Source organism: Balaenoptera physalus, assembly GCF_965194825.1.
Source record: "Balaenoptera physalus genome assembly, chromosome: 15".
Classification (NCBI taxonomy): domain Eukaryota; kingdom Metazoa; phylum Chordata; class Mammalia; order Artiodactyla; family Balaenopteridae; genus Balaenoptera; species Balaenoptera physalus.
The window spans coordinates 37,063,622-37,083,110 of record NC_138894.1 but is presented as its reverse complement, the minus strand read 5'-3'; the positions used below and the strand labels follow the sequence as shown (position 1 = coordinate 37,083,110).

General features: G+C 35.6%; 1 protein-coding gene across 12 annotated transcripts in view; it reads left to right on the top strand.

The window, feature by feature from the left end:
* ZNF638 (zinc finger protein 638) overlaps nt 1-13,285 on the top strand; it is an 88,669-nt gene extending 75,384 nt beyond the window's left edge. For 7 of the 12 annotated variants that reach the window (XM_082425970.1, XM_082425972.1, XM_082425971.1 and 4 more), the window contains 7 exons: nt 2,515-3,739; nt 4,324-4,389; nt 6,268-7,222; nt 8,032-8,136; nt 10,498-10,599; nt 11,330-11,448; nt 12,967-13,285. In XM_082425970.1, the coding sequence (XP_082282096.1) occupies nt 2,515-3,739; nt 4,324-4,389; nt 6,268-7,222; nt 8,032-8,136; nt 10,498-10,599; nt 11,330-11,448; nt 12,967-13,032 (2,638 nt within the window). In that variant the 3' untranslated portion in view covers nt 13,033-13,285. Of the gene's footprint in view, nt 1-2,514; nt 3,740-4,323; nt 4,390-6,267; nt 7,223-8,031; nt 8,137-9,365; nt 9,531-10,497; nt 10,600-11,329; nt 11,449-12,699; nt 12,827-12,966 lie in introns of those variants that run through there. The other 5 variants (XM_082425973.1, XM_082425969.1, XR_014253679.1 and 2 more) reach the window with 4 other exon arrangements.
* Nucleotides 13,286-19,489: the final 6,204 nt, after the last annotated feature.

The window sequence follows — 19,489 nt, the reverse complement described above, 5'->3', positions numbered from 1 at the left end:
GTGGCCCTCTGAAATAAATACTGATCTTCACTGTTATGTCTCAGTCTAAAGTTTCTCAGAAAGTATATGGTATGGTGTTAACCTTTGTTCTCATGGCCAGCTTTTATTATATACCTTCTCTGAAGATTTTGAAACCCTGGTTTTATGGAGGGATGGGGTAGGACAGGGGAGTGGGAAATTAGATACCTCTATCCTGAACCCAGCCTTTCTGGAATCCTTTTTTGGTCCAGTTTCCAGAATATGATTTTGTTTTCTTTATTCTTTTAAAAGACTGTTTTTTATACTCTGGTGTTAATAATTTCATTTATTTGACATCTCAAACTGACTTTCCAAGCTAACTTGATGAACACTGAAGCTTTTTACCGTATCAGCCAGAAAACTAGATACTAATTTTTGGAAAATAAATCCTATGAAGAAAGCACTATAATTTTAAAAGACTGGCACACAAGAACAAATATGGAATTAAGCCATTTTTCTAAGTAGGTTCATGCTGTCTGTTTCAAGTGTGATACTGCATAGTGATTCATTTTGTATAAAAGATAACAGCTTTTTAAATTTACTGACAAACTTTAAATGTGGTAAAGGGGGAGGACTTACTGTATCCTAGAGCCAGGAATCAAAATCTCCATTGTTCTCCTTCTAAAGCCCAGTAAATTGGTGTTTTTGTATAGCTCTAGTTTGTAAAGCCTTTAGGGTTAATATGCAGTTCTGTAATGAGGCAGGAGTTTGAATTTAATGTTCATTATTGGAAATGAGTCTTGTAACTTAAAAATGAAAGCTTATTTCTTGAGAAATAATATTCACATAACTGCTTTAACTGAATATCACAACTTTTTCTTTGTCATATTTGTGCTTGGCAACAAGTTTTTTTTTTTACTTTTCCTAGGAATTTGGAACACCAAAAATCAGCCATTGGTATTTTTTAATATAAGGGATGTGAATCATTTCAAATGCAAACCTTTAAACCCTTTCAGCATACAAAGGACAGCTTATGCAGTTGAATAGAATATTATTTGATAAAGGTCTATGGTTACTGACTTTTTAACTTAAATAAATTCCTCAAACTCTTTGCCTTAATGGCTTTTCTTCAAGAGGTGTTTCTCTGATCTCTTAGAAAAGTTTTCTCCTCTGGAAGTTTAAACTTAACCATCTTTGGAGGAGGGAGGAATAGTTTATTGGCTCATAAGATTAGACCCTGATGTGGTAGCACTTACTTTTTCCAAACTTCTGAAATATTATTAATGTCTCAGGACACGGACACCATCTTGCAGTAACTAAGGAGTATATAGCCACCCTTTGAGAAGCATATCAAAAGGGATGTCTCATCCCCTCCTTCCTTGAAGAGTAGGAGGAAAAAGTCAACACTGAGATATTGATATGGCAGGATCACTTTCTGGAGTCTTTCTCCAACCTGTACCTTCTAATGTAATTAATCAGATGTATTTGTTAAACATTATTGTGTTGACAGAGTGCTGGATGTTGTCTTCAGAAGCTAAGATTTTCCTTATTACTATTCAGGGTAATCTCTTATCCATGGAGCATTAATATAAAAACAGTTTATTCTGTCTCTGTCTCAGTGAAAATAGTTGTATCGCACACTTTTATTTTTATGTTGGATTTGGGAGGACCTTGATGAATTAGATCAGTTGCATATATTTGCCATGTATTTCCTCCATTTCTTCTAAATAATTTTACTTAAAATTTTAAGCTATGTATTAGAATCTTAAATTAGTCTCTGTAACTGGAAGGATTTCTTTTAACAAATTTCTTCTTGTGATATAGCCAAAGGCACATACAAGTACACATGTTTATGTTAAGGTGGTTGTATCAGCTTTGCCTCTAACTTTAAATCTCCAACAGAGTATTTAAAAGATATTTCCAAAGAAAGTTTTCTTTTAAGTATTACTAATAAATACAGTTCTTGGGAAATTGAAAACAAATCTGTTTCACACCCAAAAGAAAGAGGTGACGTGTTTAAGATAAGTGTGGCCTATCAGTTTCTGTTTCTGTTCCTTTTATGTAAGGCTCACTTATAAAATTGTAAATAATGCATGGATCATTAGTTTCACGAACCATAAACATATTTTATTATTTCAGTTACCACTGTTGGGGAGATAAGACCTAATAATAATTTGAGATGTCTCAAATTCACATTCAGCCTTCTGGTATCAGGGGCAAACTTGACACAGAAGGAAAAATAAATGGTTATAACTTATATGAGTAAAATGATCATATCAGTGGTCATAATATTGCCATAATTTCCTTTGAACTAAAAAGAAATCTTTAGTGCAATGGAGGATCATTTTAAAATTTTATGTTATCTGTATATTTACATCAAAACTTCTTAACCATTATTATGCTGATTGGCTGGATTTCCCAGTGCTTATTGCTCTTGTATCAGGAAGTCTTAACAATTAGCATCAACAGGATTATTTATGATGGTTGAATTCTCATCATAGTTTGATTTTTGTTTGTGTTTTTGTTTGTGTTCTTTTTGTTTTTAAATACTTTTAGCCCTGACTTGAAAAACCATCCAGTTGATGAAAGTGAGGTGCAAAGAGCAGCTGATAGTCCCTCCGTTAAACCTAGTGAAGTTAAAGAAGAATCTATTCCCAGCATTCAAACAGAAACTTTTATACAACAGGAAGAGCCTTGTGAGGAAGAACCAGAAAAAGCACTATGTGTCTCTGACTTTGCTATTGAAACATTTGAAGTTGAAACTCAAGGAGAGGAGGTCAAAGTGGAAATTCCTCTTGTAGCATCCACTCCAGCCAGTATTGACTTATTCACTGAAAATGGAGAGCAGTCTGTTTTAAATCAGCAGGTGTATACCAGTGACTTTGAGAAGGAAGAGGCAGAAATTATTAACCCTGAAACAGAATTAACATCATCTGATAGTGCATTTATAGAAGAAAGGAACATCAAAGGAATTCTAGAAGACTCTCCATCTGAAGCAGAAGATTTCTTTTCTGCAATTACACAGTCTATGATAGAAGCTGTAGCTGAAGTAGACAAACATGAAACTGTTTCAGAAATAGTACCATCTACTTGTGTTGTGGCCTTAGTACCTGGAATTTCCACCGGGGGTGAGCAGTCAGTGAGCACAAAGGGAATTTCTGCAAAAAGTAATATGGATGAAAAGGAGGAGAATGAATTAAATACCAAGGGAACCAGAATGAATCTGCAAATACGAATAGAGAAGGCTGAAAAGAATGATGATAAGATGGTTGCAGAGAAGTTGGAAAAGATTGTGGCTGCAATGAAAGAAAAGCCTGCAGAAAACTCAGTGACCAAGGCATGCCCAAATAAAGGAGTGGTTCAGGCCAATAAGTCTGATGAAACTAGTAAAATTAGTATGCTGCCTGCATCAAATGCATCTAGCAGTAAATCAAGCATCAAGGCTGGTATGGTCTCTTCTCTAAAGGCAAAAGCTACAGCTTCAAAATCTGAAAACCAGAAAAGTTTTCTAAAATCTGTACTCAGAGATCAAATAAATGCTGAAAAGAAACTTTCAGCCAAGGAATTGGGTCTCCTTAAACCTACAAGTGCCAGATCAGGCTTGGCTGAAAACAGCAGTAAATTGAAACCCACTCAGAGCAGTGTTACCAGAGGAGGCAGTGGAAGGATCTCAGCCCTGCAAGGCAAAGATTCTAAACTGGATTACAGGGATATTACAAAACAGTCTCAGGAAACAGAGGCTAAACCTTCCGTCATGAAACGGGATGACAGCAACAATAAGGTGAGGAGGGTAGGAAGAATGTTCAGAGAATCTTTGAAGTGATTAGCTCTCTGTTGTAGCTAAGGAGTAGGAGATGTAATCTTGTTTTATGCTTTCATCTGCTCACTCCCTTCACCCCCAAGCTCCCTTTTCCCTTTCTTAAATGACTCCATGGATTTAAGCCAGTAGACACTTAGAATAATAAGCTCAAGTTTGTAATTTATTAACAGGTGTGAAAGCATTATTTGGATAAAATGTGGTCAGAAATAAAACTTTGCATTTAAAAAAAAAAAAATCTGCATTGAATCTCCTGAGGTGATTTAGCTTCTGAAATGGGAAACCGTTTTCTCTTTTAAATTGAAGCTTCCTTTATCAGCTTACTGATGGCCCTACTTAGACAGTAAAACTGAATTTAACTACAGCTTATGGAGATGATGCCTATACTGTTAAATGATTGTTGACTTAGCTTGGTATACCTGTTAAATATTTGTATAATTGAATGTGTTTGGGTAATATTTGCTTTTTGAATTCTTTTTGTGTTTTAAAGAACATTAATAACCTAGTTGTAAATTCTGTTTTTCTGTATTTCTTATTTAATATTTCAGACTTTGACTGGGCAAAACACTAAGACTCCTAAAAGCACCACTGGTAGAAGTTCCAAACCCAAAGAGGTAAGAAACAATCTACTAACACAGACCCATCTATTCTATCATTCCATAAAAGAGTTCGTCCACCTTGTAACTTGTGTCTCTCCTGTAATAATTAGTTTGATATAGAGCAAGGGACAGGAATGAGATAGTATATTTTTGACCCCACCACCAGTTCATTTTCTGACCTTGAGCTAGGCTAAATAGTTTGTTCTTGGTGTGGAGCAAACAGTTACACAGGGATGGAAAGGGGATTAGAGTAGGAAGACACCTCCAGTGTCACATCAGTAGGAAGGGGTTGTAACACAGAATAAAATCATCTATGTAAAGGAGGTTGACATTTGACTTGAGTCCTCTCCATTTTGTTATCCTTTTGGTACCACTCAATTTAACCTAACTAGACGGGCTTTAAGATTTACTTTCTTGGTACTGACTTCTACTGCCAAATAAACATGTTACAATTTATATTTGGCTGTTTGGTATTTTAGATTTCTGTTATTCATAGAATATTTTTTCAGTTATTTTACTTTTTTCCCCTGGTAGGGCATAAATTTGGGTCTACTTTATTAGGGCAAGGAGAAATGTTAGTAGTTTAAGAAGCAGAAGTAAGGATTATGGTTCTTCCATGGCTTAATAAATTGATAGTACAGTTGCTTACACATCCCCCCTCCTGCCCTAAATTTACTGTGTATGTATTCTAATGCCATTATTATATTTACTAGTAATTGACCATTGATAGTGTACTAAATGTGTAGGAGGCCTGCCAGGAATTTATTCTCTTTAGTAATTGGCACCATTTTTCAAAATACAGATACTATTTTTTTTTCAAGTGCAGTTATATTTGTCATTAAGTCTTAGTAATAAATTTTCTGTATAACTTTCTCAAAATATAAATCTTATATAGGCATACCTCAGAGATATTACAAGTTCTGTTCCAGACCAGAATAGTAAAGTAAATATCTGAATAAAAGTGAGTCACACAAATTTTTTGGTTTCCCAGTACATGTAAAAGTTATGTTTATACTATACTGTACTCTATTAAGTGTACAGTAGCATTGTGTCTTTAAAAAAATGTGCATACCTTAATTAAGTACCTTATTGCTAAAAAATGCTAACCATCATCTGAGTCTTCAGTGAATCGTAATCTTTTTGCAGTAGTAACATCAAAGGTCACTGACCAGAGATCACCATAACAAATACAATAATAATGAAGAAGTTTGCATATTGTGAGAATTACCGAAATGTGACACAGAGACATGAAGTTATCAAGTGCTGTTGGAAAAATGGCGCCAATAGACTTGTTTATCACAGGGTTTCCACACATCTTCAATTTGTAAAAAGTAGTATCTACAAAGTACAATAAAGCAAAGTGCAATTAAGCAAAGTGTGCCTGTATCTTAGTATTACATATCTTAAAATATGTATTATGTATCTAAATTGATTGATGGAACAATCTAGTTAGCTACTAACTTTCTAGTTGCATTTGAGGTGCTTTTAGTAGTCCATGAAGTCTCCAAAACACTTGCTAGATATCATTTAACATATGGAATGGTAAATTCTTTATATTATGTTAATTGTTTGATAAATGCTCTTAATGTAGTATTTTTGTACATCATATTTCCAATTCGCACGTCATTTAGGAAATAATTGTAATCTTACTGAAATTAAGTAAAGGTGGAATTAGATTGCTATTGTTAGGATTTTTTACCTTTGGCATTGTTTACTCTTTGGATTTGTTTGTGGGGCTTTGAAAAATAACTAATTTCAGCTTTAGGAAACATCTCTATACTGAAATTCTCACAAATGATAGGTATGTCATGCACATTTATTGAGACTGTATGGAACCTAGCCAGTTATCAGTAGTTGTTCACAATTCTGTGAGTTTTTTTACCTTTCCAACAGGAACCCTTATTTCCTTTTAATTTGGATGAATTTGTTACTGTGGATGAAGTTATAGAAGAAGTGAATCCTTTTCAAGCCAAGCAGAATCCACTGAAGGGAAAAAGGAAAGAAGCTCTCAAAAATACCCCTTCCTCTGAACTTAACTTGAAGAAGAAGAAGGGGAAAATCTCTGCTCCTCGTGTTGTTGAGGGAGAATTATCTTTTGTAACATTGGATGAGATTGGGGAAGAAGAAGATGCAGCTGCACATCTAGCACAAGCTCTAGTCACTGTGGATGAAGTAATTGATGAAGAAGAAATAAATATGGAAGAAATGGTAAAAAATTCAAATTCACTTCTTACATTAGATGAGTTAATTGATCAAGATGATTGCATTTCCCACAGTGAACCTAAAGATGTTACTGTACTGTCAGTGGCTGAAGAACAAGATCTTCTCAAACAGGAACGCTTGGTAACTGTGGATGAAATTGGAGAAGTAGAAGAGCTACCTTTAAATGAGTCGGCAGACATAAGTTTTGCTGCTTTAAATACTAAAGGAGATGAGGAAAATACTGGAAGGGATTCCATTGGGTTCATTTCTTCTCACATGCCTGAAGACCCTTCTGCTTTAGTTACTGTAGATGAAATACAGGATGACAGCAGTGATCTGCATTTAGTGACATTAGATGAAGTAACTGAAGAGGATGAAGACTCTCTGGCAGATTTTAACAACCTTAAAGAAGAGCTTAATTTTGTTACTGTTGATGAAGTTGGAGAGGAGGAAGATGGAGACAATGATTTAAAAGTTGAATTAACACAAAGCAAACATGACCATCCCACCGATAAAAGAGGGGATAGAAGAAAGAGAGCTGTGGACACAAAGAAGACAAAACTTGAAGCTTTGTCCCAAGTGGGTCCAGTAAATGAGAATATTATGGAAGAAGATCTGAAAACCATGATTGAAAGACACTTAGCAGGTAGATACTCAGAAGTGGTAGCTTTTGTTTTAGAGGGGACTACATTTAAAATTTTTTTAAATATATGTTACAACATTACCAATAATTTCACTGTGTATTGACATAAGAAGCCAACAGATAGTTATGGCCAAGTGATATTTTCCGAAGAAATATGTTCAAGTTTCACAAATTTCTCTTAGTTCAGACCCTGCCCCAAGTTACTGTATCTCAAGAAAAGATAACAAAACCAGAAAGCAAACTAGAATACCCAGATTAGAATTGGAACGAAAATGATATGTTTGTATTATTGAGAAAATACAGCTTTTGATAAGTAGAAGCCTGTTTATACCAGCCTGCCTCTTAGTTTTTGCTTAGACTTAGGATTTGGGAAAATTTGTGAAGGTACCATTTCACTTTTAAGTAATATTTTGATGGTATAGACTAATAGGTCAGCTCACTTTCAGTACTTTAGGGAGATCAAAATAATTTCGAATACAAAAATCTTGAAAAATTTAACCAAACTAAGAAAAAATACTAGAAAGGTCCCACAGTCTTGAACAAAATAGAAAAATGTGGGTAGGCTCCTTGAGAAAAGCAGGTGGTAAGGTGGAGTTTTGATCCGGATAAATGGGAAAATAAAAGGAGAATGCTTAGACTAGTGCTGAATTTTTAAAAACAGAATTCTCCTATTTTATATTAGAAATAGGTTTCCTTCCCAAATTTGAGTAATATCTATCTTGTTTGCAAAAAAGGTGTTAAAGTTGTTATTCAGAGTTAAAAGCAATTTAAACACTGTTACTGTAGCAATAAATTAGACTTTCTCTTTAAAGCTAAAGTGCCAGCCAAGAGAGTTAGAATTGGGAAAACGCCACCATCAGAAAAAGCTGTTACGGCAGAACCAGCAAATGATGAAGAGGCCTTCCAAATTAGTGAAGGTAAAGCAGGATTGATAGAAGTGGGGGAGAGAGTAACGCAATACGAGGAGGTGGTTAAAGTTCCAAAGATCTACTGTCTAAGAAGAAAAGTAGAAAAAGAGTCAACAGAGCAGGGATGGGAGTTGAGGGAGTGAGGGAAGGCAGCCCATTAATGATTAGATCTGGATAAAGATTTTTATCTTTGCAATTATAGAGATAATGGAACATAATGGAATGGGATAATAGAGAATAATATGGGATCCTGTTATAATAGAATGTGACAAATTTTTGTGGAAATGATCCACGAAAGGTTATTCTGACCATGTTGCAGCATCAAGTAAAAATTATTTATTAACTAGCTTTTATTTGTGTACCAGATCCCTTGCTTTGTGGATGCTGCCAAGCAGACAACCAGTGAATTAAATAAGATGTCTTAATAACAGTGCAATTCATGTTGAAACAAATAGGGAACAGTGTCTAGAATACTCCAGTTACTTAACAAGTATTTGTCATTGTGTCCATATATTCATAGCAAAATCCTAAATCCCTTGTACCGTTCTCTTTGAAAACAGCACCCTCATTGCCCTCCTGCTTTTGTATCCTATGTTCTCTAAGGAAAAACTACCAACTGTGATTCAGTCGAATCTCATTGACCTAGCTCTCAGCTGGGTCCTCAGTGCTGCTCCACAATTTATTTAGGCCTCCTTCCTTTCCCATTTCCTAACCAGGTGTAATAAAAACCTAAAACCCTTCTGCTTGTCATACTGGATTAAATTTTTTTCTTCTTAATTTAGTCTTATTTGACTTCTCTGCATCATTTGTTACTGTTGATTATGTACTCTTTCTTGATGCTCTCTCCCTTGGCTAAGTGGGTACTCCTCCTTTGTCTATTCTTCTCCATTAACCTCTCCTTGATACCAAGCCATAGTCAGTGTTTTTACTAACTGACAAATGCTTCTAGCATAATTTCATGAGGGCTTTCCCCCCTCGGGATTTCTGTTGTGATAGGGCAACTTCGGCTACCAGCTTGCTTAGAACTGCCTCATCTCAACAGAAGAATAGAGAAAGAATCATTTCTTTACTGCTTTTGTAACCATTTATTTTCATTAATAGACAATATATTTGATGAAAGAACCTAGCTTAAGAAAAAGTCATTTTTTAAATAATTTTAAACTTAAAATATTTGTTTTAATCTTTTAAATTATTATGTAATTATATATAATATGTATTATTGTTGTTGTTATTATTAGATAAAGGTGCCTTTGGAGTGGCAGCAGCATATGTGTTTGAGGAAGTATTACTCTGTTCAGGGTTGTAGCAAGACACTGGAGGCTGTTTTAAGCATCAAGTCAAGAAAAGCGAGACAGCCTTTTCAATCGACTCTTTGGGACTTGATGACTGGTAAAATGCAAGGAGTAAGAGAACAGTAAATAACGATTTCATAGTTTCTAACCATCCCCTCAGATTTGGTAAAGAGTAGCCCAGTTACATGGGGAGAGCACTGAACTTGAAGTCACAAGTCTCTGTCACTTACTGGCTATGCATCCTTGGACATAATCAGTTTCTTACCTCTTTTGGTTTTGCTTTCTCCATCTGCGAAGAAATAGGGATAATAATGATTTGACCTGCCTGTCTCACACGAGATAAAAGCTAAATGAATGATATATATGTGAGAGAGATTTGTCCAGTGCTTTACAACAGTTAGGTATTTCAGCTACTGAGGGTAACCAGAATTGCTTGGAACCAGTTTTTGTTTTTGTCTTCCCCCAAGATCCTGTTAGGCATTTTGCTGATAACATTGAGTGCTTCTTACATGTTAATTCACTTTGCTGGGTTTGAATGTTTGTAGTTTCACTTGTGATTCAGTCTAACAAGGGTCTTAGTCCATCAGTTTAGGTTTTGTTTTTCTTGGTTGGAAGGGTTTTCAATACAGGGCAGCAGAATTATTCTCTGCTCGTGTCCTTTTCCCCTCAATCCACACTCTTCTCCCACCCCAGCACTTTTTCATACACACGTTAACTCTTGCCAGTAATATAGAACTTGAACTTCTTCCATTACCTTTTAAATTTTTTCCTTAACAATGTGTAAATAAAATATGCTGCTAAGCATTAGTCCCATATCCTTAAATCTGTTTAATAAGGTTGAACAGATTTACCCATTTATTCCTTATATAAAGACTCTTGGAAGAATAGTTGGGTAGGATTAACCAAGAAAGGTTTACTTAGAGAGGTGATCCATAAATTAATCTTTTTTTTTCATAGATTAATCTTTGAAGGCAGAGATTATCTGATGTTAGCTTCAGATAACATCACTTAGTATAAAATCTATAAATCTATTTTGAATAACTTTTTTTTTTTTCCTTGAAAAATTTAATGAGTTTAGTTGATGAAGAATCTGAATTAATGGATTCAGAACCAGAACGAAAACGCAAGAAGATTGAGGACTCTTCTTTGGGGAAGTCAGTGGCACCTGATGTCCCTGAAGGTAAAGTAAAAATGACATTTTTTCCTTATCCATGTGAAATAAAAATTCAGAACCGTAATAAGTGTTCTGTTGTTTAGATGAGTAATGCAGTGACCTTGCTTAGATGATTAGAGTGGAAATTAGCAAGCTTTGCACACTGGCATTTCTGAGAACAGTTTATTAAGCTGTGTTTTTACCTGGCAAAGATATTTTTATTGCACTCTTGAAGTCTGGGATATGTACTTTCTTTGTTGCTCTGGTAAGAATTGAGTTATACTTGCCCAGGCAGAAATTCCAGTTGAGTAGGACATGCTGGAAAAGCTTAGCTAGCAAACTTTGTTCATGGCCAGCTCAGATGAGCTAAGGGGCACCTTATTTGTTTACCTCAAGCAGACAGTTGACTATCATTTTGCCTCTTCTCCCTGTTTTATTTTAACAGTGGATTCCTAAGAGGTTTATTTCAAAGACTACCAGATTCTTTCCCAGTGAACTGCTATTCTGAAGGAGTTCCCTGCCATTCCTGGAAGCTCTGGAATATTACAGAATTTGTTTAAAAATAAAGACTTCGGTTTTGTGATTAGAGGCTTAATTGATCTTGATCCCTAGATACATAACAGTGTGTATTATGTTTGTATATAAGTGTATACTGTGCTTAGTATGTTTATCATGTTTAGATAAATTAACACAGCTCTAGATAAATCATCGTTAATTTTTTTCCTTCCTCTTCCCCCTCTCTCTTCCTGTCCTCTAGATTTAGACTTTCTTGTACCGAAGGCTGGATTCTTCTGTCCAATTTGTTCCCTCTTCTACTCAGGTGAAAAAGCAATGACAAATCACTGCAGGAGTACACGTCATAAGCAAAATACAGAGGTAGATATTTTTAATTTTTAACTCATCAAATCTTCAGGTGGTGGTATCATAGTCAAACTACTGAAGTGTCCACACAAAATGTACATTTTTTCCTTTTGGACGAACTTTTTAAGGTTTGTTTATTCCTCTTAAGTTTATTCCTCTTAAGTTCAAAGTACTATTCATGTCCTTCACTGTATCTTGCCAGTAACTCCTAGTTTTTATTCCTTTTCCTCTGGCAACGTTTGCCAGAGTAGATTTTGCATATCACTAGTCCCATGTGACACTCCATTAAAGTGTGGGAAACTGTATATTCTGATGCCCTCTTGCAGAGTCATGGACACATAACATGTTAAAGTTTCAGACTTGTCTAGCCAAAGAATCCACTTAACTTTATTTAATCCATTTCCTCACTACTACCACCCCTTTTTTTCGTTGTACATGTCTTTGGGACACATTTAGATTAGAACTCTAGAGAATCGTCATTAGCCATAGTTGAAACAGTGGTGCTGATTGCTCCTGAATGTTTGAGAGTTGCTTTATATATCCTCTGTATTGAATTTGTGGCACAGACACTCATCTAACATTCATTGAGCTGTTATTTGCTGGAAGCTTATTCAATCCCCCAATCAATTTTATGAGGTAGATGCTATCAGTTCCAATTTTGAAGATGAGGAAACAGGATTGAAGAGTACCTAATCCCCAAGATCACATAGCTAGTTAGTGGCAGATTTAGGATTTGAACCTACCTTTGTTTTATTCTAAGCTTATGCCCTTAAACATTGTGCTGTGCTACCTATGCTCTTAACATGCCACTTTTCCACTTGAAATCTTCCACTGCCTTCATATTACACTTGGAATAATATCCAAACTTCTTATTGTGGGTCTGTAAGGCCCTTCGTGATCTGATTTTTTTTCTACTTCTCTGACCTCACTATTATTGCTCACTCTGTTTCAGCTTTTTTGGCTCTTTTTTTTTTTCGTACATGAAAGGCCCCTTGGCTGCCTTTGCACCTTTATATTGCTGTTCCTTTGCCCTCTCCCAACCCCCCTTGTATAGCTGGTTCTTCCTCATCTTTTAGGTCTCAACTCAAATAACAGCTTCCCTGAAAGACCTTTGACAAAGAAAGACCTAGCTAAAGTAGAACACTCCTCCCACCCCAAAAAACAGTCAATCTCATTTACTTTACAGTCTTTCTTTCCTTTATAATACTTACCACCACCCCCTAAATTATCTTGTTTATTCTTTTATTGTTTCTCTTCCCCCACTAGAATGTCAGCTCCATGAGGTAAGGGGCCTTATCTATCTTGTTGACCACTGAGTCCCCCAGCATCAAGATAATGCATAAGTATATCATAAATATCAGATGATTCATGAATGGAAGGAAGGAATGTTAATGTAAGGCACTGTGTTTCTAATCTTTATTCTGTAGGATCAAGCTCTTTAAATTGTAAATACAATGAAATATATTAGATACGTTTGTAACACAGCAAAGCAACATCTAATAAATATTTTATATTATGAATTGCTTTTAACAGAAGTTCATGGCCAAGCAAAGAAAGGAAAAGGAGCAGAATGAGGCTGAAGAAAGAAGCTCTAGGTGATTGGGGGAAAGGGGAAAAAATTCATTAGAAATTCGTTTAGGGTCCAGTTGATTTGTGTATTTTTGTTATCACTTAATTTGTAATTTTTGTTTCAGAAGCAAATATTCATGTTGTACAAATTTCTGATTGCCCTTGATGTAGAGAGACTGAAGGGGAAAGTATGATGGGTTTGATTTTTATATCAAATCATCAGGCATGGAGAAATATCTTTTAGAAGTGTTTAAATAAATGTTCCTACTGTATATTTAAAATACCATGTTGTGTTTGTGGCTGATTTATTAAAGACTTGCTAGCCTCTGCAGACAGGCTTCTCTACAACCACTGAGACTTGGGATGTTTGGGGATTCTTCTTGTGTTACTGGAAGTCATAGGCATGACAGTGTTTGGCTTTGCTTCAACTGGTACAGGTCAAAGATTTCTTAAAACTCTCAATTTTTCTGGATAAAATTCAATTACAGCATGTTTGGCTCAGGTAGGTTTGAGTAAAACCTTGCTTGACTTTTTTAATGGGTTAGAAAGATATTTTTCCTGCGTCTGGTAACATCTGCTATTTTTGCCAGGACCCATTTAAGGTAGCTCCTAGCAAGTCATTTAATATTAACTTGAAACTACAAAGACAAAGTAGCCTTTACTTTCTGTAGACCACAAGAATTGCTTTTTAAACCACTTGAATTATTATTTAATATGTTTGTGGGGAGTTGTAAAGGTACAGAAAAAATAATTCCCTGGATTGTTAGGTGCTGGACACAGCCCTGTACTGTCAAGTTTTAGATGAGGCCATGCTTCAGACATAAGCCTACTGACTTAGAATTTTTAGTATCTGATTCTTTATCTCTTTAGATTAGAATGCACCAATTAACAATAGAGGGTGAATGGAGGGAAACAAAAAACAACTACTTTTTTAGATCTCTTACTCCCATCACAGCACAAGAGTTAGCTCACAGTCAGCAAGAGTGGAGTGAAGAACACAACATCTTTTTGTTGTTGCTCACCAAACTCACTGCACACTCAGTTCGCACTTAGCCACAGCCTGAACAAAATGATAAAATACTACGTGCCACAGAGTAAGGAATGGGGTGGGGAGAGGGATGGCTTGTGAATGCCAAGAGTCTGTTGTAATTAAAACCATATAGGTGAATGAGGTACTAAGAGGGAGAAGAGCTATTAAAAGTTTGGAGTATAAGGTGCTGGCAAGTTAAGGTGGCAGAGTAGGGGAGTTCTATGATGCTTTAGTGGTTAGGATTTGGCGCTTTCACTGCTAAGGCCTGGGTTCAATCCCTCATCTGGGAACTGAGATCCCACAAGCTGTGTGGTGCAGCCCGCCACCACCCCCCAAAAAAAAACACACCAGTAGAGTAAATAAGACTCTTAAAGAATCTTTTCCTGGGGCTGCTTCTGAAGCTTTTAAAACCAGAGAAATTAGGAACTTCTTTAATCTTGCCTGGATCAACCTTGGTGTTTAATCTTAAGAATTTATTTTTATTTATTTTTGGCCACACCACGTGGCTTGTGGGATCTCAGTTCCCCAACCAGGGATTGAACCCAAACCACGGCAGTGAAAGCACCGAATCCTAACCACTAGACCACCTGGGAACTCCCTAATCTTAAGAATTTAAATGTGAAACTCTTATTTCCTTCAAATTAGTTATCTGGATATTGGGATTCTAAATTAAAATAAAAGGAACTGCTAAAGCATAAAAGTATAGTAGAGGTGATTTGTGTGTTTTATCCTAGTGACACATGTTGATGATTCACTATATGTAGTAAATAATGTTCCTCTCTGCTGCTGCTTGCACTTAAGACTGGGAATTTTTATCTTAGGGCTCCAAACACAAAAGATTTTTAGGTTTGTTTTGTTTTGTTTTTTTAAATAAACATACCTTTTTTGCATATAATCTTAGAAGTGTTCTAGACTTTTCCAGAAAACCTTGAAATACCTCCCTCCCTTTATTCACACTACACATATGGGATGTCATTTACATAGCAGTTTCTGCTTACTAGTTGGTTAAGGTATATAATTGGATCGCAGCTTACTTTTATCATTTCAGCATAGTTTCTATCATTATCTAGACACCAAAGCAAGAAAAGGTTGTGTTCAACACCTCTATAAAGGTATTTAGATTCTTTTACCCTTTCTGGCATAGAATGCTGTGGAGGTTTGCCTCTCCAAAACTGCTCCTTCTGAATTCTTTAAAAAGAAAAAGAATGTGTTGAGAGTCGGGTTTTAAAACGTTAAATTTTTATTTTAATGTTTTATTATTTGATTGTAGAAAATATCAAGCATTTGAAAAAGAATAGGGTAATTTATATATACTAATTATCTAGTTTGAGTAATCATCAATGCAGTTATCAATTTATATATTTACTTTTTTCACTTCTCATATTATTTTAAAGTAAATCTCAGCATGTCATTTTACCCATAAATGTTTCATTATGTATTTCTAAAAGATAAGGATTCTTCTTAAAATAACCAATAATATCATTAAAAATATTCCTTATTTAAATAAAAATCCAGGGACTTTCCTGGTGGTGCAGTGGTTAAGAATCCGCCTGCTAATGCAGGGTACACGGGTTCAAGCAGTGGTCTGGGAAGACCCCACATGCCGTGGAGCAACTAAGCCTGTGCACCACAACTACTGAGCCTGCGCTCTAGAGCCCACAAGCCACAACTACTGAGCCCGCGTGCCACAACTACTGACGCCCGCGTGCCACAACTACTGACGCCCGCGCACCTAGAGCCCGTGCTCTGCAACAAGAGAAGCCACCACAATGAGAAGCCCGTGCACCGCAACGAAGAGTAGCCCCCACTCGCCACACCACAACTAGAGAAAGCCCGCACGCAGCAACGAAGACCCAGTGCAGCCAAAATAAATAAATAAATAAAAATCCAGTTCAGATTTTCTACTCTTTCATAAATGATTTTTGTTTTCTTTTACTATGTTTGCATCAAGATCAAAATAAGATCCATACATTGTTGCTGGCTTGGTAGGTCTTTAAAATTTTTAATATATAGACTCTCTTCTGGTAATTTATTTAATGAAGAAACGAGATATTCAGTTTTGCAAAGCCATGCTACTCAAAATGTGGTCTTTGGATCTAGTGCCAGTCCACGAACTGTCTGGTACTAGTACAGAAATTGAAAGTGTTTAGAAACTTCATCGCCATTTGACAGAGGCTGTGTTTGTTGAATCTAATAATTTTAAAAATTGGGCTTGCGTGTTTTTGCATTTTTTATTTTTAAAAAAATATTTACAGGTATCCGTCTGTGATAGATTGGAAATTAGGGGGTGAAAAATAAACTGATCCATCACATAGTTTGAGAAGCACTGCTGAAGGGTTTCACACAGCCTGGATTTTGTTGATTGCAACTATACAGTGGAATTCTAACATATTCCTCTTATAAATTGATAGTTGAATACAGAACCTTGATCAGAATTTCCTTTCTTTTTGGCAAGACTGCTTCAGACGGTGTGTGGTCTTCCTGATCAGGAGGCATGAAATACCTGTTTTCTTTGGGATTTTGGTAGCAGTTGATGCTTAGAGCTTTGGTGCACTTGGTCATTAGGGATTGTGAAACATTGATATTATAATTCTGTAATACCTTCTTGTATAAACTAGGATACTTGTCTGAAAAGAGAACTTCCCCTCATCTGCTGTTTGGTTACTCAGTGGGTATGGTTTATGTAAAAAAGACATGATACATATTTGATGCTTTTCCTTTATTTACCTTTTTCCCCCAAAAAATAAGTTGTTTTATTGGCATTCACTGATCGTGATAAATTCTTTTTATTTAAATATTAATTTGAGTTCATGAATTTTAACATATTTGATGTTACAAACCTTTGCAGTATCAGCCTGTTGATACTCAATTGTTCCATTTTTGGCCTTTTTGATTTGACTCCTCATTCCTTTTAACATGACACAACTAATTTTAATAGGTTCCTTCCTATCTGTATATGAAGATGTTGCAGGCTCATCTTGAATACCTCCTGTCCCAAATCTGAAGTCAGCTGTTTCCTTAAGGAACAGTGTCTACTTAGGGTGTTCATTGCTTCTGTTTGGTTATTGCTCTTCAGTGGCTGGAACTTGGAAGTATATGTTTTGTTTTTAAGATAAAATGCATCATGATCATACTGATTCTTCTGGTTCAAATTCGGACTTACAAGTTTTTATTTAGCTCTTTTAAGTCTAAATCTTCTTTGTCCTATGTCAGGAATTCTCATTCTCAAGGACATCAGAATAACAATACCAAGACCATAACCAACAATGTGATTATTAAAAACAGAAAATTTTAAACTTGAAAGCTTTTGCACGCCAAAGGGAACCATAAGCAAAACGAGAAGACAACCCTCAGAATGGGAGAAAATATTTGCAAACAAAGGAACCGACAAGGGATTAATCTCCAAAATACACAAACAGCTCATGCAGCTCAATATCAAAAAAACAAGCAACCCAATCCAAAAATGGGCAGAAGACCTAAATAGACATTTCTCCAAAGAAGACATACAGATGGCCGAAAAGCACATGAAAGGATGCCCAACATCACTAATTATTAGAGAAATGCAAATCAAAACTACAATGAAGTATATCACCTCACACCCATCAGAATGGTCATCATCAAAGAATCTTACAAACAGTAAATGCTGGAGAGGGTGTGGAGAAAAGGGAACCCTCCCACACTGTTGGTGGGAATGTAAATTGGTGCAGGCACTATGGAGAACAGTATGGAGGTTCCTTAAAAAACTAAAAATAGAGCTACCATATGATCCAGCAGTCCCACTCCTGGGCATATATCCAGAGAAAACTATAATTCAAAAGGATACGTGTACCCCAGTGTTCATTGCAGCACTATTTACAATAGCCAGGACATGGAAGCAACGTAAATGTCCATCAACAGAGGAATGGATAAAGAAAATGTGGTATATATATATACACAATGGAATATTACTCAGCCGTAAAAAAAAGAATGAAATAATGCCATTTGCAGCAACATGGATGGACCTAGAGATTGTCATACTGAGTGAAGTAAGACACAAAAAGACACATAAGATATTGCTTATATGTTGAATCTAAAAAGGTACAAATGAACTTATCTACAAAACAGTTACAGATGTAGAAAAACTTTCGGTTAACAGGAAATAAGGGGGAGGAGGGATAAATGGGGAGATTGGGATTGACGTATACACACTACTGTATGTAAAATAGATAACAAGGGCCTACTGTATAGCACAGGGAACTCTACTCAATACTCTGTAATGGGTTATATGGGAAAGGAGTCTAAAAAAGAGTGGATATATGTACATATATAACTGATTCACTGCTGTACACCTGAAACTAACACAACATTGTGAATCAACTATACTCCAATAAACATTAAAAAAAATTTTTTTCCATCTTTGCTTTTGTTTTGCCTTTAGGGTATATCCTAGTAAGGATATACATTCAAATTATAGGGCTTTCAAGTCCCTTGGAATAGTTCTTTAACAGTTATGCTGCCATCTAGATTAACATTGAGGTTTGTTTAATTTCATTTTTGATTTTTAAGGGTTACCTTTTTCAATTTAATTTTGCGTTACGTAAAACATTTTACATGTTTCTAAAGTCACACTTATAGGACAAAGAAGCCTAGCTTCTGTCTCCATTCTGTTGCTTCCCTTCCTGACATAAGTAACCTTTCTTTGTTAATTTTGTAATATATTTTTTATGTATGTAGGCAGATTCATACCCATGGGATAATCAGTTTTTAATACCTTGTACCTTTAATGATTGCTAACCTAAATGAAGACCCAGTGACAATAAGAACAGAGGTTGAAGGTAGAGGAGAGGCAGGAAATATCTGAATCCTGTGTAAACACAGGAGGAGGGGATTTGCCAGATGCTGAACTTTTTACAGGTCACAACACTGCTGGAGTTAAATTACAATACGTTCCATGAGCTGAAGGGTAGTATACCTTTCAATAAAACTTTAGTATTTTTTTCTTAAAGGGGTGGTTTTATAAGAAGACTTTTAGAAGATTTACAAGGAAAGAGTGGGAAATGGATAACATATTCTATGCCCCAGACTCCATGAAAAAAAGGAAATAAGGTTCTATGATTTACTCTCTACCACTTTATTCTGCTCTGACATCTATGAATCTTCATCAGCAAAACATTACAGGCTTCTGAGGTACGTGCTGAACTTTTTTTAAAAAAGTGTGTGTGTATATGTATATAAATCATGTTTCTGTCCTTTTTCAAAGTCATATGAGAACAAGATCATCAAAAGATACTTGACAACTTTGCCTATGCTAAATGCTTACTGAGAGGTATAGATGTTGAGAGTTAACAAAAGGAAAAGTAAAATAAATGACAACAAAGGGGGAGGTTAGAGAGTAAAATGGAATTATACTGTTTTAAGTTTTTACGTTACTTGTGAAGTGGTATATATTTTTTTAGTGGTCTACCACTAAAAAAAATA